The following is a 25,575-nucleotide window of genomic DNA, read 5'->3' as shown; positions in this document are numbered from 1 at the left end:
AACAAGATTACCGAATGGGGTCAAATAATTATCAAACTACATCTAAACTTATAATTCAATTCTCAATTTAAGCCTCACATAACACAACAACGTACGTAATTACAAACTAGTGATATTTAAAAAAAAAAAAAATAGAAAGAGAAAGAGAGTTGGTTAGGTGTATTGAAAGATTAGAATGGACCGAACCGCGGCCTAAACGAAACTAAACCACTTGAAAAATCCAAACAGTAACTCCACGAAAGAGGTCCACCAAAGCGGATAACGTGTCATAATATGATAGGTCCATTCCCGAACGTTGACTTTTTGGTTTGAAACCGACCCAATCAGCTAATGACACGTCGTTCAAAGCCGAACCCCCATCTTTACATCCTGAACCCGACCACGGCCACCACCGTCTCTTCCCCTCCTCCTCTCCGTTTCGAATCCCTCTCTCCTTCTCTCTCTCTGCCACTTCGATCAAATACCCTCCTGATTTCCTTTTCAGTAAGTCTCTGTTTTGTTATCTTAGAGTGATTAATTAATTAACTTTTAACTCCCGTTTGTGAACTCCACCGGGTTTTTGTATTTGCAATCGACATTTTTGTCTTCGTTTTGATTTTGGGTCTTTTTGGTTTGATTGATGGTTTATGGGATTTGGGAGTGAGTTTCTTTTTTTTGGTGGGTAATCGTGAAATTTTGTTGCCGTTTTGTGTGCTTTCTTTGTTTGGAAGATTGGGGGAAAAAATTAGGGATGTTGTTTAAATGGAAGGAATATGTGTTTGTAATTTGTTTCTTGAAATTAATGATTGTCTCTTTGCTGAAAAACGTGGATGGGAATTGAATGAATGTTATGGACGTTTGAGAATTTTCTTTTCTTTTTCTTTTTCTTTTTTTTTTTTAAATTATTTGAATCGCTTCTGGATTTGGTGACCTGGGTCCTGTTGCTTTCCCTTTTTGAGTTACTTTTGTTTATGGAGATTGCATTGAACTTTTTAAGGATTTATAGTTTGTTGGCATTTATTGGAGGAATAAACTCATCAATCAATCAAGTAGAGATATTTTCTTGGTTTAACCATTTAGACAGGGCATATACTGTCTTAGTTACCGTATTAACTTGTGTCATGTCTAGCTTCTCACCCCCGAGTGAACAGAATATGCTTGTATACATGTTTTTTTTTTTGGTAACTTTTTTGTTTCTTGCAAGATCAGTCTTCATTGGTTCTTTTATTTTCAATTTGGTTATGGCATTTTCTGAAAATGGTTTTGATTGTTGATTGTAGTGGAGTTTGGGGTTGATGGTGATAGTGAGGTGGTGGGAAACTCGACTCTGGTGGAGGATAGTAAACCTCTTGATGAAAATGAAACAGGTGTAAGTTCTATTGAAAGGATTTTCGATCAGGACCAGGATGAGAAAATAATACAAGATTCATCTGGAAGGAATGCAATTTTGGATTCAGTTCCTGGATTGCCTGTAGTTCAAGCAGATGAACCGTATGTTGGTCAGGAATTTGAAAATGAGGCAGCAGCTCATGCATTTTATAATTCTTATGCTACACGCGTGGGATTTGTAATTCGTGTTAGCAAGCTCTCCCGATCAAGACGTGATGGGACAGCTATTGGTCGTGCACTAGTTTGCAACAAGGAAGGGTATAGAATGCCGGATAAGCGGGAAAAGATTGTGAGGCAGAGGGCAGAGACGAGGGTAGGTTGCAGGGCAATGATTTTGGTGAGAAAAGTAAATTCTGGTAAATGGGTTGTCACTAAATTTGTAAAAGAGCATACTCATCCTTTATCACCTGGGAAAGGTCGAAGAGATTGCATATATGACCAATATCCGGTAAGTTCTTCTTCCATATACCAACGTTTGCAATGCATATTCATTTCTTGACACGGTGGCACATGTTCTGATCGTAATCATCTGGCTATTTACTATTTAAGCTTTCTTCAGTAATTGTTAAGTGAAAATAGAAGTAAAATGGTCAATGCAGCTATTTGAAACCAGTATTTTGTTTATCATTGTTACTTTACCTGAGGCAGGTATAGTTACCAGACATCCTCTATCCTCCATCTTCAACTCCCCCATCCTCCATAGAGGTGTCGACACAGATAAAGAAAAACTTAGTGTGTCGCATTTTATAAGATTTGAAGTATTTCATTAAATAGAATTCGGAGAGGCAGGACTCTTAGTTCCAGAAATTGGTCTACCATAATGAACGAAAATCACATAGCGCCTCTTGTATGGATGATAGATCAATGGCACGGTTTCCTTTTTAAAAAAAAAAAAAAAAAAATGTTGTGCTTTTTATCATTGTTATCCTAATTCCTATCAAATATCTAGAACTTCTTATTAAAAATGTAGAACTTAGTGACGCGGTTGAGTGGACTTGTTGTTCCCTATTCTGGCCTGCTCAAGTCTCCTTGGACCTTCTCAAGATTTCACAATCTAAATTTGGAAGCTTCAGGGGAATTATTTTCTGGTTTGGCGTTTAGTTATCTGTTGCAAGCCTGCGAGTAACTAGAGTCATGAATCATGATTTGACTATGTTAAGGTTTTAATGGTAATCAGAAACTCTCATGAAAAGATGATAGAAAGGAGACAGAAACTCTCAAAGATGATTAGGTCTACAAAAATCTCCCCAATCAACAGAATTGAAGAGACATCATAATCACAATAAGAGAAATGATATATGAATTTGACACCAAGAAAAAGCTGCCTAAATATAGTTTTTAAGGCCCATCAGAGTTTCTATAAATCCCCCAGGGATGATTTTTTTTTTTAATAGTAAACAAAAATTTCATTGATGGGATGAAACTCCAAAGAGAGGGTCCTATCGTGGATTACAAAAAGAAATTCTCCAATTGGCCATAAGATTAGTTAAACTAAAGTTACAATAACGGGAGCGTGATTTACATCAAGAGAAAGAAAAGTAGTAGAAGTGAGAGTTGTATAGAAGCCTTGTTCCTTATCTAGAAAGACTCAGGGATTCTATAAATCCCCAGGAATGATGTTCTGCACTTTTCTAACTATATTTCCGAAAAGAAGCCTTCAGGGAATGAACCATTGGTGCTTTGGAGGTCAATATCCTCAAAAATGATCCAGTTTTCGTGTGGATAGTGGAGATAATTTTACTCTAGAACGTTTAAACTATTTCCCTCTTTAATCATTGCTTCTTGAGCCTCCAATTTGTGCATTTGGTGGAAAAGCATGTGAATTTTTTAATCCTATGTTTGTATATTATCTAAGGAAATGCTGGGAGATAAAGGGAAATGCTTAAACGCTTGTCAATTTCTTGGAAGTAGAAGATTTAGTAAGCTAGTGGCCACGGTCCATTTCTCAAGGAGACACCTAGTATCTCTATTATTGAATTTTATCTTTGCCACACAGTTGGAATTGAAAATTTAGGGATTGGGAAGCTTGTGAAGATTTTGGCGGGGATGGGGGATATACAGGTGGGGTTTGGCATCATGTGTATTTTAGAATGTCTCTTTGGATTTCATCACCCAAAAAATAAAAAAAGTTCTAGGCATTTAGGTTGAAGTTGACTTCTCAGGTGCTTGAGTTGAAAAATGTAAAAGCTATAACTATTACTTCTCTGATTGAATGATATTTTCTAGTCAAAGAGTAAACTTGAAGTGGTTACGATTTTCTATTCGAATGTGGTTCCTCTGCAAACTTTTATGTTAATGTAATAACTATTATGATGACCTTAGCATTATCAATTAGGTTGCACATTTCTCATTAATATACTAAAAGTATGGTTCATGTCGTCTCTTCCCTGTTGAAGCTGATTTGTACATCTTTCTTTCAATTTGAACATATAGTTTTTTAATAAAGAAAATGGTGGTGGCCATAGTTGGTTCTTCCACCTTTTCTTCATAACCGTGCCTTAGATAACGAGGTTTTATTTTTGGTAACCATAGACTTGGTTTAATCCTTCAGGATTGGAAGGCGGTGCTTCACTAGTTTTTCTTTGGGAGGGACCGCATCCCCCTGCCCCAGACTGTTTTTGTCCTCCTTTTTGTGATCAACTCCATATTTCTGTTGTTTCATATCAAACTAATAATAATCATAATAATAATAGTAGTAGTAGTTAAGAAAATATATAAAATTTGTTGTCTTATATCTGTTGCATGTCTTGCCATAAAGATTACACTCTTGATCTTATCTTATGTCTGACTAGTTCTTTAGCTTGTGTTATGCCATATGTGCATTCTAATCTGTGGGATTTTTGCTAGTGCGTTTAAAATGGCTAGAAACTGAGCTTTTGAATAGTGATACTCAAGAGGAGGATAGAGCTTGGTTGATGTAACCAACTTCCTTGCTCGGAATCCACTTCCCATTTGAGATCCTTGGCTTTGGTTTCTTTGTTTTAGCTTAAGCTTTTGGCTCATAGAATATCGCATAATAGGAAGTGGAGGGATTTGAAACTTGAACCCCCTAGAGGAAGTTGGAATACCTTAACCGTTGTGCTAAGCTCGTGATGACACACTTGATTTTTCTTGTTAATAAATATTAGTTATATTCTAACCATTTTTTCATAGTAAACAGAGCTTTTAAATCATAAAACAATGCATACTTCCCTTGACTAACATGAAGCACCATGTAGAGGGTGTTATTAGATAGCTCAATTATATGACTGGTTTTTTTCCAGTCTCCTATATTGTAATTGTAAATGGCATTCAACAGGCATACATTGTATTATTCTTTAACTCCAACTTTTGCCATCCCTGTGTTGCAGAATGAACATGATAAGATACGCGAACTGTCTCAACAGCTTGCAATTGAGAAAAAGCGATGTGCAACATATAAAAGGCATCTAGAAGTAATATTTGAATACATTGAGGAGCATAACGATAACTTGTCGAGAAAGATCCAACATATAGTAGACAATGTGAAGGAGATGGAAAGCATAGAACAGCAGAATCATAGATAGTATTTGGCTATACTTTTATACTCCCAGTTTCAGATTCCAAAATGAAGATGATGGTATAGTTGCTGGATGAGTGAAGAAATTTAGTTCTGAATTATTATGATATGTTCCAGCATTTAGATGTCAATTCAGTTTCACAAAAATGGAGTATATTTCCCATGGTATTCATTGCATGTAAATCGCAATGTATGTCATGTTTTGTACAGCATTCGAACAATTTGTATCCTATTTTCATTAGTCTCAGTTTTTTTTCCCTTAATAATTTTCACGTTATTCATGAACTTGTCTTTGTAGACATCATAGGAAGAAAAATGATTTTTGGCATTCACATCACTTCCATTTATCTTCGAAAAGAAACAAGAAATGAGACATGAAAGGAAAAAAAAAGCTTATCGTGTTTTAAATTGCTTGCTGCAAAATCATTTGACAGGTAATGCAACAAAATGATATGGATGTTGACTCATGTTGATGATTTCATTACACGAGTCTTTAATCTAACCTCGTAAGATGTTTTGATAGGACCTATACTCGTCTTTATGAAGGTTCATTAGTTATTTATGAATGATTTTTATATGATGGTGTTATGATAAGGAGGTCCTTTTGTAGCTTTAATTCTAAAATAAGAGTTAGTTACTCTTGGTCACTTTAAAAATGTAAATTGCACATCCAATCCTTACAAAGTATGTCATACTAGAGTTAGACCAGTAGAAGTGAAATATAATATATAGTATTTATCTTTTTCATTACATCAAAAGAATGAAAAAGAATCCCTCACTTGATTAGGATTGTTACAGTGCTAATTGTATTATTATTGTAAATATTTATATCATATTATTCTTTATTGTCTTCTTACCTTCTCCTACTTAAAGTTAACCCTTGTACACTTGTAATATACATCTCTTCGGTAAATGGAATAGGTTATTTTGGCTCTTTTGAATCTTAGTGTTTACAAAGATAAAATGCATATTCTAGAGCACTAAAAAACGTGCTAGCAAGCTCAATGGATACAAATAAGATATCGATGATATCTCAAAAGTCAATGGTTTGATCTTCTGTCCCTACAATCGTTGAACTAAAATAACAAAAAAGAAAGTGATTCCACAACAGTTCAATAGACCATGTCCAAAGAAAAATAATTTAGTAATGAGCATAAATCTTAAAAATGAATAGTTATAATCACCGTTGAGTTCTTACTTCTCTTCTTAAAGAGTCACCTATTCTCGAGTCAAATCTTTCTATTTCATCCCTTCATAAATATCCACTTTTGTCATATCCATCTACTTTAGTAGATTCAAAGCTTGCTTAAGGAAGATACTAATCGTAGGGAAAATGGAATTTCCACGATGACTGCAAACCCTTTGAGAATAAAAGGAATTATGCCTTGCTTAAGATCCAAGAGTTTTGAGATTTTGCTCTTATCTCATAAGATTCTACTATCTAGAATATTTGGAATAATGGTAAATCCCATGAAAGTTTGCCCTTTAGTTGGGTTGTTCTTCCCCTTTTTAACCAAGATCGCAATATCACTTTATGTGATGAAATGTGCTATCAAATGAAAATTTAGATCCCCATATCGTTTTAGGTTGTCGCCATATATTTTTAAGTTCTAATTTCTATTTAAAATTCAACGAAATTTATACTTCAAAAATAGTTTTGAAATGTTTATAAAAGTTGAGAGGTAATATTACAACTTTTGAAAGTATATTTTTGAAACAAATAGTAATGTTAAGGGGAAATTATAGTTTAACCTTTAATTTAAAACTCTCAAAGCATACCAACCTTTTTCTGCAGAATTTTGATCGCATAATTAATATACAAGATAAAAACTAGAATAGTGTCGGAAGTAATCTATCATAAAAACTTGAACACTGTCACAACATTTTATATTACTGTAATCTATTTTAGTCCCAATTTCCAATATAAAATTTATTCTCTAACGAATTTATTCTTCAAAGCTACGTAAGAATTCAATATTTCCATTTGTTTCATTCCTATGTTATTGGCAACTTGTTACAAATTGTCGCTCAAAATACATATTTTAGTCTATAAAGTTGGAAGTTTCTTCTCATTTAATATTTTTTTTTAAAATAAAAAAAAAAGGATCCATTTTATCCCACGAATTAATCTTTTCAACCATGATGTTAAAGGAATGACAATACAAAAATCCTCCATATTTTGATTTAATAAAATACGTATACTAAATTTCTTTAAAGAAAATTAGGAAATATTTTACCCATTAAAATTCTATAAAATGAAATTGAAGCCTTTTAAAAAAAACAAAAACAAAACAAATGAAAACTATTTCATTACACTCCGACCTAGGGAGGTTCATGGATTGAGTTAAAGATTTTTTAGACCAAACTCAAATATTTAGGTTGTAATTGAATCCAACCCAACCTAACCATAAAATATTTGGGTTGAGTTGATTCGGGATAGTTGAATCATTTGTTTAAAATTTTATTCTAAAAAGAAACAAAATGTAAATACATAAAAAAAATTAATTTAATTATTTCCATATGTAGAAGAAAGACTAATTACTCAATTTTAATTTATATAATGAAAATTTTCTTTTTAAAGTACAAAGAAACTATCTTTAAAAGTTATTGAATAATAAATTATTCAAAAAAATATTAAAATTAAATAAAATTTATGTATAAATAATTATGTTATAAATCAAAAAAAAAAAAAAAAAAACTAAATTAATAATAAATTCAGGAACCAACTCAACCTATAAAATTTTCATTTTTTTTTTAATCCAACCCAACTCAAACCTCATGGATTGGGTTAGGTTGATCGATTTTTTCAGATAAAAAAACCAACCACACAGAGGAGGGTAGAACAGAAAAATCATCATTAATAACGTTTAAAACCCAACCAAGGAAACAGAATTCCCACGAGCTTTCGAATTGGAAAAAGAAAAACCTAAATGGGATAAAAACTCAACTGCATAATGAATTTCGCTACACAGTGAGTTGCCCGATTACAAACACAAGGGCAAAAAGAATCTCCTAACCACCTCGTTAAAACAAACCATCTTTACCTCAATAAAATCTGACGAGTAGTTGTTAATTAGATTGACTACCTCCAAAAATCCAAAACAGTGAGCTAAAACATATTTAGATTAATCCAGCCCTAAAATAGGGAGCCACTAATATTTCCAAATAATATATATAGGTCATTCAAGAAAAGAAACTATGAACACAATTTAAATTAGAAGAAAAAAATAAATAAAATAAATAAAAACCATTTTTTTTCACTCATAATACTTTTTAAAATGGCTCCAAAACCAGTTCAGACCTCTGTTTCTTGGCAACGTGATAGTTTGTACTTTGCAAGTGTCCTAAGCTAACTTAAGAGTAGTCTTTTTCTTTTCTCCAAAAATAAAGAAAATAATGATAATAAACAAATCTTGTTCCCCATCCCAGAAGAAGCAAAAAATTTCTTTCATTCTACATGTTACAAGGCATAGAAGAAGACTGTGAAGGATTTTGTCTCAACTGCATTACTTTCCCATATGTGATAGTATCCTGCTTATCAAGGCTTCCTTCTTTCCAGACACAGGAAGATCATGTGCTGTCAAATAATACTTCAACTCGACAACCGACAATTCCTTCAACTGCAAAACACAAACCACATTTTTTTCATATCGTCGATACTGCAGGATCATGAGAACATCACATTCATCCTAACTATGCATATAAGTTTCAACCAAACCTGAAGTCATGGAGAAAACATTTAAAGAGGTCGAAATAATGTGGTGGGTGGTTTTGTACCATGCAACGAGAGAAACAAAAAGTTCTGGTTTAACCATGCAGTAGGCAACCACGACGTGGCGTGGCGGCTACATTGAAAAATTTCCAAGGTTATAAATCTGTGGACCCTACCCATTCCCCTTCCTACAGAGACGAAAAGAAGACAGGTATGGGGAAGAAGAGATGGAGTTGTTTCACCTTTCCATTGTCTGCAAGGTCAGCCCAGTCATATTCCTTACACTTTTGAGAAGCAGTCTCAGATACTGCTTTTCTCTTTTTTGAAGCTTCACTCACTTTTTCTTTTTCAGCTTCCTCCTCGTAATTTTCCCCATAAACCGATAGTTTGAATTCTTCTAATGCCTTTACCACCCCAGGTCTACAACAAAAACATGTTATTAAATCACTGATTGACCCAAACTCATTGATGAAGGCAAGTTTAATATTATATCATCTAACACTCTCCCCACTCTCCTCACTTGTGGGTTTGAAATATATTTAAAGATCCACCAAGTGGAAATCAATATTAATTGAGGAGGAAATAACATTTCTGGGGTTGAACACAGGACCTCTTGGACCACCTGCTCTAATACTACGTTAAATCACCAATGATCCAAAAGCTTAAACCTATGGGTGAAGGAAAATGTAATATTATATCATCTAACACATGCAGAAACAGAATGCCTTAAAAGCAGATAAGATTAGCAATAGCAATATATTATACAATTAAGCAGTAGTTAAAAGAAAAGAGGTAGACAAACCGATACATCATACCTAGACATTCCTTCTTCATCAGGGACTGTTTCGTCATTAACCTCAGGCATCTCATCTTCTTCCAGGGCTAAAGCCTGCAATACTGCATAATGTCTCTGCAAGGCTGAAAGTTGTCTTCCATTAAAGATGTCTCGCAACATAAAAGCGAAAAGGCTAACATCAAAACCAATTTCACTAGGCCTGGACTAAACTGGCGATACCTTCAAGCAACGAGAATCCAAATTTTGAAAGGGGTAAAAAAGCATTTAAATTAGGGGACCATGCATTCTATAAGAGTTATGTTGCAGCATGACAACATAAAATTCTACCTTCCCTGTTTGGTAGGGAAGGATAAATTCCATCAATAAAAATTGAAATTAATTATTGTCGCCTCTATAAGAAAAGGAGAATATGATTATCATAATTTATAATATTTAGCTAAGTGCTTGAGAAACTTGAAAATTTCCCCTTTTTTTTCACATTAATAATATTTTCTATCCATTTCCAGTTCAATTTCTGGTTCGTATGAAATTACAAGATTCATCTGTAACCATACCAGGATTGGCAAACTGGCAAACTGAAAAGTCTTTCAAGTCGATGCGTTTCATTAAAGCAGCAGCCTTTTTTACTTGATCATCAGTCGCTCTAGGTGCAATGTCTGGATCCGGATGAAGCTGCAGCATATTACAGTATATAATTAGCATAGCAGCAACTTCAAGAAAACTACTCTAACTAAAACATTTTTCTTGCCTCCTCAACATGTCGGATGTCATCAGCATAAGGCAGATATAACATGTTCATTCCTGGTGGCTCAACCTGTCCCCCAGCAGTAATGATCTCATCCTGTGATGTTTCAAGTAGACAAGGGCATTGAACTGAGAAGTTAGAACAAGAGACAATTGATAATACCGAATATTCAATCTTTTTTCCATTAAGTTTGGTGCAGCTTCTGCCGTTGGTTGGATAGTTAGTTCCTCTAAATAGTTGAATGGTTTCTAGGCTCTTATAATTTTTGGAGTTTTGTTGTTTCTTTTGGGTTCCCCCTCCATTCCCTTGGGGAGATTGTTTCCTTGTGAAAACTAAAATTTCAAAATGCAACAATAACAAATTCCATTCTGGAGCTTGAAAACAACTTCTCAACTTCAGTGATCTGACTGACGTCCATTAAATCAATAACACAAATAAAAAGTGGTAGCCTAGATGAGCAAGCAGAAAGAAGAGTAACATAAGATGAAAGAGATGCATTAGATTGCTGACGGCTTTACAGAAAACGCTACTACAAAATGAAATATAGCTGTTAAAATATCGTGCACAAAAGTCCTAAAAATCATGAATTCAACAATCTGTCCCAGTGCATTTATTTACGACAGTGCTAGTCATTTTGTGATTGACATCCCAAGGAAAATCGTACATATTATCACAACTATTATTTCCTGTAATCCAATGTTCTTATCAATGAAGTTTTTATATAAAACATAATAATAAGGACCAGCACTTTATATGAGGCATTCCTCATTGTAAGAACTTTTGAGTAAGGTAGGATAGTTTCATCTTACTTGGGCCACAAGAGCAACTAGCTGGGGGCGAGATGGACTACCAAAAAACGCAACTGCAAAACTGGGAAAAAGAAAGGATATAATTTTCACAGACCCACATCAATTACAAAATTAAAAAATCTGCCATTTATCAATAACAAATGAGAATTAAACGTTCACTTCAGTGACAGAAGCCAACACTTAATGGACAAGGTACATCTCTGGTTGGATACATGGCAAACCACATATCACAACAGATGGATGTGTAAATAAATCATTCCTAGTTTTTCCAGAGAATGTTAGGCATGGAACATTACAAGGAATTTCAAACTTAAAATTTATTCATAAAGGATAAAGAAGAAACAAGAGATGAGAAAAAAATGTCAATAAGCTGCACCCACATACAAACTTGCAATAGCTTGAATCAATGTTCTAAAAAGGTTTGTTCTCATTAACTACTCTTTCATCAATCGGGAAGAACATAACAGAAGATCTTTTTTCTTTGACTAGGAAACAAAACTTTTGAATGATTTTGTGAAGAGTTACAAGTGAGAATATAAATTGCAAGCTTATTGATAATCCGGGTCAACTTCCATCCGTAGTACAAGTACCTAACTCCACGGGGGAAGTAGTAAACCCATGGGATACAGTTTCATCCAATTTCTCTGAGTCTTAGGGTAACGGGCCATTTCATCTTTTTAGCCCTAAAAGTTTTCAACAAACAAGATCCATTCTGTTTACTATCTAAGTGTTCAGTCTGGAAATGTAGAAATGTAGAATCATGATAGAAATGTAGAATCATGATAGAAATGTAGAATCAAAAGAATCAAAAAGCGAAATCAATTCTTTACTTCAAGATAGAAATGTAGAATCAAAAGAATTTTGAATCTCTCAAAACTGAGACTTTGCAGCTACTACTTTCTTCATTAATCTTCTATCCCTAGTCCCTACTGGCCTTCCCTCATGAATCATGATATCCAACATGAAACTGGTTGTTATTAGTATAAACCTTATCAAACTTGCCTCAGCGCGACCTCTCAAATAATCCAGTACATTTCCCTGTTTTGTGCTGGACTCTTACATGTGCAGAAATTCATACAAGTTTGCCACAGCAATCTTGCCGCATCTATGTTGTAGTGTCTTGAAAAAGCATGCTCAATGCACATGTACTCAGCACCTAAACTCCTCTTTTTCATTTTTCTTTTAAAAAGAAAGCCATTATTTATAAACTATGAAAGTCTCTTAACAAATGCTCATTTTATGTACAATAAATTTTCTAAAATTTACATTATCTTGTGGGCTGATTCATAATATTATTATTTTTTTCATATCTACAGAAGTGTTCACATTTTTCTATGCATTTCTCAAACATAAAATACCCTCATTTTTCTTTGTGCTTTGCACTGAAGCCTCAAAGGACTATTGCAGGCACACAAAAACATTTGTATGTTGTACGTGTTGACAATCATACAACTATAATTACTGTGAGAGGGAAAAAACAAGGAAGAAAAAAAAAAAAAAAAATTTTACTACTATAAAAGATGAATGACAGAACGATTTTTGGAACAATGGAGAAAAAGTATGGCATCAATTAGATAAGGTAAGGATGGGGTTATATGTACAAACCGATTGAGCTTCACCATGGACCTGTGGAGGGCAATGAAGATGCAAGTGCTACCACCCAGTTCCTACATTACCGTCAAATTCCAAATAAATATTTTTTTAGGTAGTGATGATATGGCACATTTGAACAGATCACCTTTCAATCAGTATAAAAAAATATTGAGGATCATGGAAACCATCACATGTAATATCCGTTGCATTGTTTATGCATGTGAGTGGTTGTCATAAGGAAGGAAAGTGGCCAACGGCATTCATTGTAAGAGAAACAAACATGTGAGAAATATCAAGAATGGTATGCAGACAGCACCTAAATTCACAGTTTTGAAAAACCTACGAATATAAATAAAAGCACAACAAATGTGATGCAAGGGGAAGAGAAAAAGACAGAGTAACCTCATCACTAGGATATAAGAATGTTGATGGACGTAAATTGTGATGATCTTTTAAGCAACTCAATGGCTTGAAACCTAGAAGCCGAAGATGTCCAGCAGATACTCTCTTGATTTCAGATAACTCCTCCCCAGAGAATTTAATTACCTGACTAGATATTGAGCAAAATTATTATACAGAAATTCACCAAGTAATATACAATGTATTGGGCATGCAATAAAAGCAAAAATATTTTCCACTTTCAATATATGTCGTTGCTTCAATAATTTGAAATTTTGCATAGTCCCAACCCCTTTAAAGTAACATGCAATATAATTTGCCAATAATTAGCAATTTCTACAAAAAGCTTCTCTCATTTTATTTTATTTTTTTCATTTTGCTTATATATATGCAAGATAATTTGCCAATAATTATATTTCTTACTTCGATCAAATCAAAGGAAAAAAAATAATTAGCAATGAGAGAATTAATTTCCGGAAGAAACTTTATGTTTAATAATAAGGAAGGCTAATGTATATAAGACTTACTTTCTATAAAGCTGAAATCGCTTTGAAGGTTCCAGAAATAATGCACCTGTATCCGCACAAATGAATGACATCTCTGTCTGCATAATTCCAACAAAAACAAAATTTGACTTGTTAATAGTGCTCAGTGTAACGGTCATGCTTGTCCAGGGCCTGTTGCCCATGGCCGCATGCCCAATCCAATCCCCTTCTAGCATACTTTCATATCCTGTATTGTATTAGTTTAGTTAGCTTGCTTTCTTTACATTTTCATTGTAAGTGACCACTCGCCCTTTTGCATATGCAAGGGCGCCAGTTGGCTTTTTGTTCAGAATGCACTATATGGGGATAAGACTAACCATCACTTCCTCATACCCGGAGTAGTACTCTATAAAGCCGTTGTTGTTGCTTGTTGCTTTCTAGTCTACTACAATCTTTCTTTCTTTATTCACACTCACAAATCTTCTTACGAAAACCTTTTCTCTAAACCCGTTTTCTAAAACCGTTTTCCCTCAAACGGGGGTAGAGGTTGCAAGAGGCACTCGGTGTGCCATCGGCAGTCCGTATTCGAGTTGGCTAGCTTGTTCGTGAGCGGGAACAAGTGCCGCACAATCGCTAAGAGAAGCTTCTGAAAGAGCGATTGTGACACTCAGCATCACCAGCATTAAAAAAGTCAGGCTAGCAAAAAAACTGAAAGCAATCTATTTATTGAGAGGCAGAGAATATAGCAGGAATAGCATTAATTTTACAGCAAGTCACATTTTTAAACAGCTAAACCTTAATTTTGGTACTAGTGCAGAACTCCTATAGAAGTATATCCTTCTAATTTCAAAGAGAGTAGCTTTCATCGTTACTATTACGAGGCATGACTAACCTGCCCAAGTATTAGAGAAAATGATGGGATAGCAGTTTTATCCCAAAACTAAGAGGGGAAATGTATGGAAAAAGACATTATTCATTTTTTCAGGGACCTAGTGTAATACTTCAATGGAGGCAACATCAAAAAGTTATTCATCTCAACCTTGATATAGCACTTGCATGGTTTCAATTAGATAATTCCGCTGCAGAACTGCAACATCAAAAAAACTTTGAAACGCAGGCCAAACTTTCGGTTTCTTTACAAATTACACATGGTCATACTTCTATGAAAACAAAATCCTACAGCAATCCCCTTCTTGAAGACACATCCATGTCAGAACTTTATTAGATTGGTCCTTGTCATCTTCTCTAATAACAGTCACTTGAGAAAACAACAACTAATTTGATAGCTCTTAACGTACTCTGAATTTATGGGTTTTGAAAGCTGAATCTTCTCTAGTTCTGGTTGTTCCGGAGCAGAGGTTGAGTTTCAAAAAAGTTATTGAAATGGATACAAAGCCTCAAGTACGATTCACCTATGCAAGGAGGGAGGTGTGTGCTTGTGGGCCTCAATTAAGTAGCAGTTTGAAATCGTCTGTTTGTGGGGAGGGTGTATTTTGAACGGGGGATCCCTTGCATGGCCATTCAATTAGTTTGGGCATTTTGGCATAGAACTTATCCTAGGAGGTATAATTCCAAGCCTATTAAAGAGCTTGGTTCTTATATTTTGTGTGTTTGCTTGTGATAGGTCACCTGAGACCTGTCAGCCAACAAAGAGCAAGTTCACTAGCATGAAATGCTATTACCAAACCTTCCTCTCTTTCTTGTCAAAGCCTTCCTTTATATTTTAGCATTTTGTGAGTACTGGTAACTGGAGAGGCCAGAGCTACCAAAACCTCCCTTGGCAATGTATTTCCAAGATTTTTAATCAATCTTATATTCCACAATTGATCCCTCATAAGTCATAATATACTTTGAGAGGTGTAGGCATACAGATGAGATGATTCTTACAAGTCCTCCATGCTGAAACATAAAAAACACCTAAGGTATAATTGAGTGCCAAAAAAGTGCATAGTTCACTACTGAGGAAGTAAGAAGGATTTAGAAGCAAGATCAGATTCAATCTATTCTCAAAAGCCATTGAGAAAATTTTAAATTGATCCTTTTGTCTCAAGGTATGATAAAATACAATGATGACCAACTTTTTTTTAATATTCTCCTTTTTTCTTTTTTCTTTTTTTTTTTTTTTTGAATAGATGACCAACTCGCACCTGTACAACAGAATAGTGAAAATTAAATAGGATATTGTTACCTTCAGTGGACGATTTGAGATAGAATCAAGCCAAGTGATTGCTCCTATAAATCAAGACAAGGGAAGAAATCTCAAGTATTAAAGCCACAAACATGCATAAGAAAATGTTCCAACCAAAATATAGCAGAATGCTGGTACCAGGAAGGGTGGGACGAATCAATGCATAACTATTAACATCAATTGACAATTTATTGGTGATAGACAATTTGAGTCTCCTGACTATACGTTTCTTGAACATTCGTTTCTTCAGTTGATCCTTCATATCTTGTAATCTGATTTTATGGTTGATAAGAAAACAAGTGGGAGAGACACGTGAGACAGTTAAAGGATGTGAATTTTACAAGAGATGAAGGCAAGTATACCATAAGAGGCATCCATATTAATCTCACAGCACAGAGACTATCTTTTTTGGATAAGAAACAATTTTATAGACAGTATGAAATTACAAATACTCCAATCAGAAAAGAGAGTATAATAGCAATTGTGATGAAGGGGAGAACAGTTACACCAAGAAAGAACCAAAAGAACTGTAGCATAAAAATATAAATAAATAAATAAACTATGCCCCATGCACCAAAAACACACAAACCACGGTCTGAGTATAGGAAACTTCGGGGGGGGGGGGGGGGGGGGAGGGCGAAATATATCATTTAGGGACCAAATAGAAAAAAAAAAAAATTACAAAGGTACATCACGCATTATTGCCACTATATTGTTAATAAAATAGTAAATTGACAAATATGCATTTCACCCTCATCATTGGGCCGGGCCGGCCCTAAAAAGTGAAGGCCCAAGCTTGACCCAAGTCCAAGCCCAAGGGCCTAAAGCATTGTTTAGGCTTGGATCGGACCAGCCCAATCTTCAATAACCAAGCCCATGACCAAACCCTTCGGCTTGGCTCTTTGGATCAAAGTTTGGGCCGAGTTTGGGTTGAGCGTGGGCCAACCCACTGGATTAGCCCATTAAATATTAATTATTTAATTATTAAGAAATATATGTATATTTTAGATTTTCTTAAAGAAACATTATTAAAATTTATTAAATTTGTATTTTATTTAATTTATTTCATATTTTTATTACATTTTTTAGATAAAATTATTGATATTATAAGGTTTTATTTAGTATTTAATTGTCTTGAGAAGTTTTATTAGTTTTTAACACTTTAAAAAATTAATGTTAACTAAAAACTACAATATAATTAAGTGTATTTAAAAAAGAATTTTAAAAATTTACATTTTTAATATATATAATATAATATATGAAAATTTCTACATATGTATACAGAGTTGGTCTAATGATAAGCTAATTGAGCTGGCCCTATGGACCGATCCAAATATGGCTCAAACTGGTCGACCCATGGGCCAACCTGATTATCAAAATGGTGGTCCATATCCAATCCAAGAAATAAACAGGTTGGGCTAGGCTAGGCTAACATTGACATTGGGCCAACCTTTGAGCTTGGGCCCGTTGATGAGGCTGATGTGCATTGCACATAATATAGAACATCATTTCTAGAATATTTGTGTTAATCAATAATTATGTGAATGGTTTTTCAAATTCGACCAATAATTTATTTGGGTTGGTTTTCAAATTCAACTAATAATCATGATTTATGTGAATGGTTTTTCAAATTCGACCAATAATTATGATTCAACCAATATCATACATATGTATACATATTTGAGTTGGTTCAATGATAATCTCATTGGGTTGGCTCAATAGGCCGATCCAAATATGGCTCAAACGGGCCGACCCATGGGCCAATCCGATTATCAAAATGGTGATCCATACCCAATGCAAGGAATAAACAAGCTGGGTTGGGCTACGCTTGGTTGGGCCGGTCAAATGTTGACTTTGGGCTGGCCTTTAGGCTCGAGCCCGTTGATGAGGCTGATGTGCATTGCACATAATATAGAACATCATTTTTGGAATATTTACCTAACACATGAGGATATCAATAATTATGTGAATGGTTTTTCAAATTCGACCAATAATTATGATTTATTTTTCGTATTAAACAAAAGAAATTAATGTACCCTGTTATTTTTATTATTAATAAATCAAAGATTTTTTATATTGGTGTATTTGTTGGTTTGAAAAGTAAAATTACAAGTTTAGTCCCCCATAATAATTTTAAATTAATTAATAGGCATTAACGTTTAGGACTGAAAATTAAATTTAATGAAATTTTTTAAAAACAATTTATAATTAATTAAGTTTCCCTAGTTTTAAACGCTATTAAAATTAAATTTAAAATACCACTTCATAATTTTTTCTTTCAATTAATTAATATTCATTAATACTAAAGACTGAAAATGAGTATTTAGTGAAAATTCAAAGTTAAAAAGTGTAAATCTAGCAACCTAGAGACCAAATTGAAACAAAACTCAAATCTCAACTTAAGGATAATAAGAAGCACAGACATACATACAGTTACTAAAATATTAAGATACAAATATGTTGAAGAGACGTTACTTTATATATATGATGAAGCCCAATAATTGTTATAATATTTATTAAGATTTAAGAAGAGAGTGAAAATTGAAAAAAAAAAATCCGACAGCATCGAGTGGTGGTTGAGAATGAAGTTGAGGATGAAAAGGGAGTGAATCATGATTTAGATAGTGAGAGAAGAGAGGAATGAAGATTTAATTACGTTTCGGATTTTTTCTTTTAATTTTTTTATATTTTTATTCTTTATTGTTTTTATCATTTTAGTTTTGGATTGCTAGATTTAAGTGGACTTTTAAATGAAATGGGTTGTGGGTTAGGTTTTTTAAGTGGTTAGGCTTAAATTTGAAAAAAAAATGACCCAATGTATCCCTTCACGTATCTAGTAGCAGATATGCGTATTTGAAAACTAAAAAATAAAAATAAAAAATCAGATACTCCAAATCACGTGCCTGTCACGTTTCTGGACGTACCTATATCTGATACCGATTCTATGCACAATTAGAAGTATCATTTTGAATATCGTAACATTCTTAAATTTAAGAACTAAATTGAAATCAAACTTAAAATTTAGGACTAAAAGTATAACATTCTGAAACCTAGGGATCAAATAGAAACTAAACTCAAAATACAGGGACCAAAAAGATATTTTTCCCATAAATTTACTAAAGCAGAGGAGAAAACTCCAGCCACCAAAGGTAGGCTACACCACTGAACGCAAATAATGACAGAGTTGTTAAACTTCAATTATAGAATGAATTTTGTTAGGAATATTCAAATTGAAATATTATGAGTGTTAATAGGATATAAGTGGTGCTGGCATAATGGTAACTACTTGATGGTAAAGAAGTTGTAAATAGAGAGAGTTAGAGAAATGAGGGATGGGCAAGAGAGTTGTAAAAGTAAGACATAGATAGTCCTACAAATTCATAGATCCCTCTCCCTAGCGAAATTCTTCTTTACTACATCAGTCACCTTTTCTAGGAAAACTTAGGAGGAAGTTGGTGGAGGGAGTGAAGGGTAACAGCAGTTTTTGATAAGTTGGAAGTTTGGACTTCCTTAGCTGATCTTGGACCAGCTTTGCCAGCCAGTTGAGTGACTTAACTTCCCCTCATTCTCATTCTGCCTACTAAGACACTCAGGAAGGCAGAGCAAATTTGAAGAGACTCAGGGGTAAAAGAGAACAAAGGAACTTCTATAGCTTGGTCAATTATGAGGGATCAGAAGCAAGCTCAAAAGGAGGTTTTATTGAGGGGTTAGAGTCCTTGCTGATTATTCTCAAATGTTAGAGGTCCGAGTTCCCAAACTTAGTTAAGGATACCTTGTGCAAGTTTGATGCTTAGATTTTGTCATTCTCACTGAAACTATACTCGAGTCAATTAGTCTGAGGATTATCATATGTATCCAAAATTCTATAGGTACCTCATCTTCTCATGACGTTGTTAGGTCCTCTACAGGTATCCCTATCCTTAAATACTCATCCAACTTTGTAAAACTGGAAGATCAAAGGAAATGATAGTATTACATACTAGCATCAACGCAAACAAAATAATCTACCATTTGACCGTTTGCTGTAATTTAGAAGTAAAGAGAATCTTCTCCCATGATGTACTCATCACAATATCAAAATTGTTCAGAAAAATACCAACTACCAATTAGAAATAGGCACGGAACATACCTATCTCCTGCCGAAGGCAAAAATTGAGCAAGCTCCCCCCCTTCTAGTCCAATCAAATCCTAGAATCCAAAATATTCAATCAGTTGGTAAAATGATGTACATAATATCATTTACATCCTTATGATATCAACTGTGAAGATACACATACAGCATAGAAAAGAGAGAGATTAAACTGCTCATTAGGGCAACTCAGCGGGAAAAGTTCAATTGAAATGCCGAGATCTTGAGCATCCTGGAAAAGAGAAACAGATAACTCTCAGTGAATGTACTTCCACAACCAAAACCCACAAATATCAAGCATTAAAAACAAATGCACCTACCTTAGCCCTCTGTAATGTAGTTCTTATCAAATCAAATTTAGTAGCACCTTTGATACTTCCAAACGGATCATCTTCATTTGTAAACAAAAGAATCCGCTTATCAATTGTCTTTGCAGATCTGAAAAAAATTGTTTGTGAAAACATCAAGATAGCATTTCTCTTTTGTGTGTCAGTGATGGGTGGAGGAAGAGGTAGGGGGTTGGGGTTGATATTCCACCAATTGTACTATATTTTCTAGATCAGTAAGAAAATATACAGAATAAACAAGTTTTCAATTGTGATAGCAATGTACTACCCTTTCCGCAGCAGTGCTTGCGCTGCCCATAAAGCATTGTAAAGAGAGTTCTCACGAGAACCTGAAACAATACCGTACTGACTTCCAATCTCTTTCATAAATACTTCTGCAAAGATATTGATGATTGCATTAAAGAATCAGATATACTTCTATTAAAAATCCAGGGAAAATCATCGACCATCTAAAACAGTAATCTCCATTCTCCGGTAACAGCGTAAACAATGATGAATATTTCTACCAAATATGGCAAATCCATAAGCAGTATCCTCCTCTCTCAGTCATGCTCACAGTACTTGACCATTCCAAAATTAGCAAAGAAACAAGAAAGTTAAAAGTCTCGTTTGATAGCCATTTGACTTTAGGCTGTTTTTTTTTTAAATTAAGCATCTAAGCACAACTACCTATGAGTTTCTTTGTTTGATTGGTTACTTTTTCAAAACAGAGTCAAGTTTTGAAAACTTAACAAAAGTTGTTTTTAATAACTTGTTTTTGTTTTTCGAATTGGGTAAAGAACTAAAATGTTTTTTTAAGAAATGTGAAAACGAAAGACAAAAGGTTGTGAGGAAACAATCAAAGTTTTTGAAAACAAAAGACTAAAAAGAAATTGTAATCAAACAACACAAATCCTACTTTTTTTTCTTTTTTGTCTTTTTTTTTTGGGTAAATCATGTTGTAGCTTTAAGTCATGAAATAACTCTACTTAATTCGTCTCCAAGGTACAGATTGATGTAGTAGGTTTAGGATAAATTAGGATATCTTGATCAAATTCTTAATTGATTAGGATTAGAATTAGTATGTATTCCAATTCTCTATAAATAGAGGGATTGTCTTCATGTATTGATGACATTCGATTCAATAATAAAGACTTTCATTTTATTATTGGAGATTTCTCTCTTTTTATCCTTTAGGCTATATCACATGGGGAAAATCAGCAAAACCGAAGTTTTGTGCAAAAAGAAAATTTCACATATATTTTTCCTTGATAGAGGAGGTACCATACTTCGTTATATTCTTTTGTAGATATAAGCATATCCATGAATTTGATAGTTTGCTGTTCATATTTTCCTTTTGCTGAAGTTACTCTAATTATTTACTAGATATCAAATCCCTGCAAATATAAGAGCTTATACCTCTAAATATAGATGATATCAACGAGCTGACTAACTAACAAACTAACAAAATAACTAATCCAACAATTAGTGGAAAGCGATTGGCAAACTAATTAACAACAAACATTAACAAAAGTCACAAAGCAATCTCCTATTTCACTTACTACATCAACTAGTTATCCCTATGCCCCAACAACATAAGTAACTTATGTAGTTACCCTCTATGCCATCAATGGTTTTTAGAAGCCTTGCTGTCGGTCGATCAAGATCTTCTCGCTCATTGACATTAAGCACAAAGACACCATTTAGATCCTGCAAATTCTTCTTTTCCCTCTAGAAAGAATTCAAATCAGGAAAAAAATAAATAAATAAATTAGGCTTCAATTTTTGGCATGCCATGAATAGAATACTTTTGGAATACTTGACCATGACTACATTCAAGAACATAAGATGCAGGTCATATTTTCTTCAATTAGAAAAGGAAGGAAACTGGATGGCACAAATTGGAATGTAAAAGCACTAGATGTCATAAACTGAATCACACATTCCAATCAATTCCCAATTAAAGCATAATTACAAGAGGAAGACAAAAAAAAAGTGGGGGGAGGGGGAACAAAAAACAAAAAAACTCTAGATTGAGGTAAGTATTGTGTGGATGCATCTTATACGATTCTAATGGACCACGTGGAAGGAATGGAACAATCGAATTTTTAATGAAAAGGGAAGCACTTTTTATAGTTTTTTTGCAAATATTATCTATCTTGCTATGACTTGGTGCAAATATATATTTTTCTATTACTCTTACAATCTCTCTACCCTCTTGACCAATTAGAGAATTCTTTTGTAACTCCATTGACCCGAGACTTTCGCCCATCTTTTGTAAATTTCATACATCAATGAAATTTATTTCTTATTAAAATTAAATAATAATAATAATAAATAAATAAATAACTAAGGTAGGATGAGAAAGGTGAATAAAGCCCCTTAGCAAGATATCCTTTTGTGACCCCTTGGTTTTATGAGATTTACCTTTTTTGTATAATTTTTCTTATCGACAAAATTGAAGCTGCTTTTTTTGTTTAAAAAATAAATCCGCAGGTTGTGCAACCCAGCCCTTTCCCCTTCCCATTGTATTATTTGCAGAGAATGTCCTAAAGATCTTGGCCACGTTTTCCTTAGATGCCACTTTGCTAACAGGTTTTGTGTGACCCTCCTAGTGACTCTCCATCAGAAAGTGGCTTTCACAAAAAGTATCAAAGTTTTGTGGAGCCATCCATGGTCGATTACCCTTTCAAAAAGGAGAAGAATACTCCACCTACAATTGATGCAATCTTCCTTTTTCGAATCTTGGTTAGAACGAAACAATAGAATCTTTGATGATATAGAAAAAGCTGTAAATATCTTTCTTGACAATGTTTTTTTTTGTTCGCCTTATTAAATCACCAATCAACCCAAAAGCTTAAGTTGTTGGGTTGTGGTAAATTTAATATTATATCAATACTCTAACACTCTCCTCACTTGTCAGCTTGAAATTTGTCAAAGGCTTAATAAGTGGAATTCAATATTAATTGGAGAGAAAATGACCTTACAGGGTTCGAACTCAAAACTTCTAATGCTTTGTTAAATCACCATCAACCCAAAAGCTCAAGTTCTTCGGTCATGGTAAATTCAATATTATATTAACACCCTAACAAGCCTATCGTGGTGAAAAGTATATCCCTAATTCAATAGTTACAGCCTATGTGATCTTCATACTGTTTGAAAGAGTTGTCCATTATCTTCCTTGGTTTGGGATTTGGCTCTCACTCCTCACTTTTTTTCTAATTCCTTATAATCTATGAGATTATTAATTTCCCATCAATATAACCATATTGTTTCTTTTCATGCTAAATTAACCAAAAACCAAGGTAGACCTCCAACAGGTCAAATACTCTTGAATCCACAAAGGAAATCTAAGTAAAAACAAGTCAGGTTTTAGGCCAACATACTGTGTTAAAAAAGCATATAGCAACTTCATCATAGCTTCTGTTAATGATCTGCGTCTTCAATGACTGCAAAATGCAGCTCAAAGCAACTTGAAAATGGGTTTCTTGCTTTTGATCTTCCTGGAAGCCAAAAATGTAGCATTGAGCAGTCAGCACATACTGGATATGCACATTTCATTCATCAATAGCACATACTGGATATGAAAATAAATAATTCTTCAGAAACCATGAAGCACTTTAAGCATGGAGCAAGAGTCTAATAAGAGCTAGAAATCAAAAAAAGAAAATAACAGCGCAGTGTGTTAAAATTATGAAGAAAAATTACAATACCCCAAACAGATTGAAAGGTCTGGAAATGGACTCTCACAGAAAACTACTATTTAAACTCTGCAACCTCTAGCCCCCTAATTCACTCTACCCATCATCATTCTTCATAACCTTCCTAGCTAATGACAAACATATCTTCACAATATCCTAATAATATCAGTATATCACTAATATTTCCCTATTAACATTCTCAACAGAAATCCAGCATACTCAATGAAGCATAAAAACAAAATTTACTTGGAATAATCACAAAGGAACATCATAAGATGACTTTTAAACTTATCATCCTACTGTGATAGTATTCTTGAAATCTTTAGACCGTGTAACGAACAAGAGACAATTATCAAAATCCAAAATGAAGAATATTAAGAAGATTCTTCATATGCGCCATGGAAGACAACATTACACTAAGCACGGCACGAATGAGGTAATGAAAATTTTTCTACGCAACAGTTGAGGTACTCAGAAACGATCAAGCAACAAAACTCCTTTTCCTTTTTTGCTCTCTTAGCCAAACGTCACCTCTCACTATTCAGAAGAAATTGTCATTTTCAAAATCAATCTTAAACATATTTTCCAATCATTCATAACTCATTTTGATGATATGAAAATTGCATTTAACAACGTAAAATTAAATATTAAATTAAATTAATTTTGAGTGATGCATGTATTTCAAACTCATTTTAAAAATGTCAAAAAAGTAATTTTAACTCATTCCAACTCACTTCCAAACATGCACTTACAGAATAGAACAGAGACTTTAACCATCACTACCGGATTTCACCCTATCAAGTCGTTTTCGCCTAAATACCTAAAACAACGCTCACTTCAAGCTAAAGAAATTGATAAAATCCGAAGAGCGTGTCCAGCCATTACAGAATCACAATAAGCTTCAGCAAGGAGATTGAAACAAAGAGAAAATCAAAGTAGAAGCCAGCAAGAGGAACAAAAAGAGTGGAAAAAGAACTCACGGAGGGGCAAGTCGTGCTGAACATTTTAGGGGAAGCATCCACCAAGTAAACCGCCAATTCCTTCGTCGACTCCCTTTCCTGTTGACCAAATTAAGTAGAGAAAAACGGAATGGAACTAAGGAAATGGAGTAAGAAGAAGAAATACATGCATGATGTTATTGTATTGTACAAACCTGAAAGAGTGGATTGTCGGGATCGTCATCGTCGTCTCTGAAAACCTCATCTGGGTCCAAATCCATGGCGAGTTTGAGAAGAAGAGGTGAAGAGTTCTTTCCCGTCGCAGCCTACTGCTTCTCTTGCAAGTTTCGTCTCTTACAAAGTGACAACGGTCGTTTAAATGGATTTGCAAAATTTGGATCGCCGCTCGGTGGAAATCGAAATTTGGTCAAAAATTTTTTATTTTTCTCCACTTCGTTTGTTTAAATTTTATTTTTGGGAAAAATATTTTTCTTACTTCGTTTGAGGTCTAGTTTTTATTTAATCTTTAAATTTTAAAATATTACGTATATTTACGTCATTATAATAAAAAAAATGGTATAAGCATAATGAATTTTAATTGATGAATCAATGATAATGGACCTCAATTGTAAAATAATTAGATTACTTTTTAAACATGTTGACTTAACTATTTTGTAAACGTAATTTAATTATTATTGGTATTGTTTATTTAACCATTACTATTGGTGTAAACCTAATGGATTTTTTTAACTTTTTTTTATCGATATCATTATCGAACAAACAACCTCCCATAATTCTGGATTTTTTTTTTTTTTATTTTTCTATTGTATCCAATAAAATTTCGAATT

General features: G+C 33.8%; 2 protein-coding genes across 4 annotated transcripts; one reads left to right on the top strand and one right to left on the bottom strand.

Moving 5' to 3' along the window:
• The first annotated feature begins 489 nt into the window (after positions 1 to 489).
• LOC120068706 (protein FAR1-RELATED SEQUENCE 6-like) lies at positions 490 to 5,187 on the top strand. Its single transcript, XM_039020427.1, has 3 exons — positions 490 to 657; positions 1,260 to 1,816; positions 4,719 to 5,187. The coding sequence occupies exons 1-3, from the start codon at positions 627 to 629 to the stop codon at positions 4,911 to 4,913; spliced, it is 783 nt and encodes a 260-aa protein (XP_038876355.1). The 5' UTR covers positions 490 to 626; the 3' UTR covers positions 4,914 to 5,187.
• Positions 5,188 to 8,134: 2,947 nt separating this feature from the next.
• LOC120086911 (ATP-dependent DNA helicase 2 subunit KU70) lies at positions 8,135 to 25,162 on the bottom strand. 3 transcript variants are annotated; one of them, XM_039043723.1, is made up of 20 exons: positions 24,943 to 25,162; positions 24,770 to 24,847; positions 23,475 to 23,591; positions 21,705 to 21,819; positions 20,378 to 20,483; positions 20,083 to 20,200; positions 19,911 to 19,994; positions 19,763 to 19,821; positions 15,772 to 15,905; positions 15,634 to 15,677; positions 13,488 to 13,564; positions 12,964 to 13,111; positions 12,574 to 12,635; positions 10,969 to 11,029; positions 10,163 to 10,255; positions 9,969 to 10,086; positions 9,434 to 9,536; positions 8,861 to 9,038; positions 8,625 to 8,751; positions 8,135 to 8,526 (listed from the first exon to the last, which is right to left on the bottom strand). In XM_039043723.1, exons 1-20 carry the CDS (start codon positions 25,006 to 25,008, stop codon positions 8,477 to 8,479), a joined length of 1,938 nt encoding a protein of 645 aa, XP_038899651.1. In that variant the 5' UTR covers positions 25,009 to 25,162; the 3' UTR covers positions 8,135 to 8,476. The 3 variants fall into 3 exon arrangements, with proteins under 3 accessions (XP_038899651.1, XP_038899658.1, XP_038899663.1); XM_039043730.1 differs by lacking the exon at positions 8,625 to 8,751 and having other exon boundaries at positions 24,943 to 25,159; XM_039043735.1 differs by lacking the exons at positions 8,625 to 8,751; positions 8,861 to 9,038 and having other exon boundaries at positions 24,943 to 25,161.
• Between the last annotated feature and the right edge of the window lie 413 nt (positions 25,163 to 25,575).

The sequence above is a fragment of the Benincasa hispida genome, chromosome 1, assembly GCF_009727055.1.
Source record: "Benincasa hispida cultivar B227 chromosome 1, ASM972705v1, whole genome shotgun sequence".
NCBI lineage: Eukaryota > Viridiplantae > Streptophyta > Magnoliopsida > Cucurbitales > Cucurbitaceae > Benincasa > Benincasa hispida.
This window is presented reverse-complemented; position numbering and strand designations above follow the sequence as displayed.

Excerpts from the sequence above, each read along its gene's own strand:
- LOC120068706 (XM_039020427.1), top strand. The coding sequence starts at position 627 with ATGGGATTTGGGAGTGAGTTTCTTTTTTTTG. Across the intron at positions 658-1,259 it reads GAGTGAGTTTCTTTTTTTTG|TGGAGTTTGGGGTTGATGGT; the intron begins GTGGGTAATCGT and ends TGTTGATTGTAG. Across the intron at positions 1,817-4,718 it reads GCATATATGACCAATATCCG|AATGAACATGATAAGATACG; the intron begins GTAAGTTCTTCT and ends CCTGTGTTGCAG.
- LOC120086911 (XM_039043723.1), bottom strand. The coding sequence starts at position 25,008 with ATGGATTTGGACCCAGATGAGGTTTTCAGAGACGACGATGACGATCCC. Across the intron at positions 8,752-8,860 it reads ACCTTGCAGACAATGGAAAG|CCGCCACGCCACGTCGTGGT; the intron begins GTGAAACAACTC and ends TTTTCAATGTAG. Across the intron at positions 8,527-8,624 it reads TGTTTTCTCCATGACTTCAG|TTGAAGGAATTGTCGGTTGT; the intron begins GTTTGGTTGAAA and ends TGTGTTTTGCAG.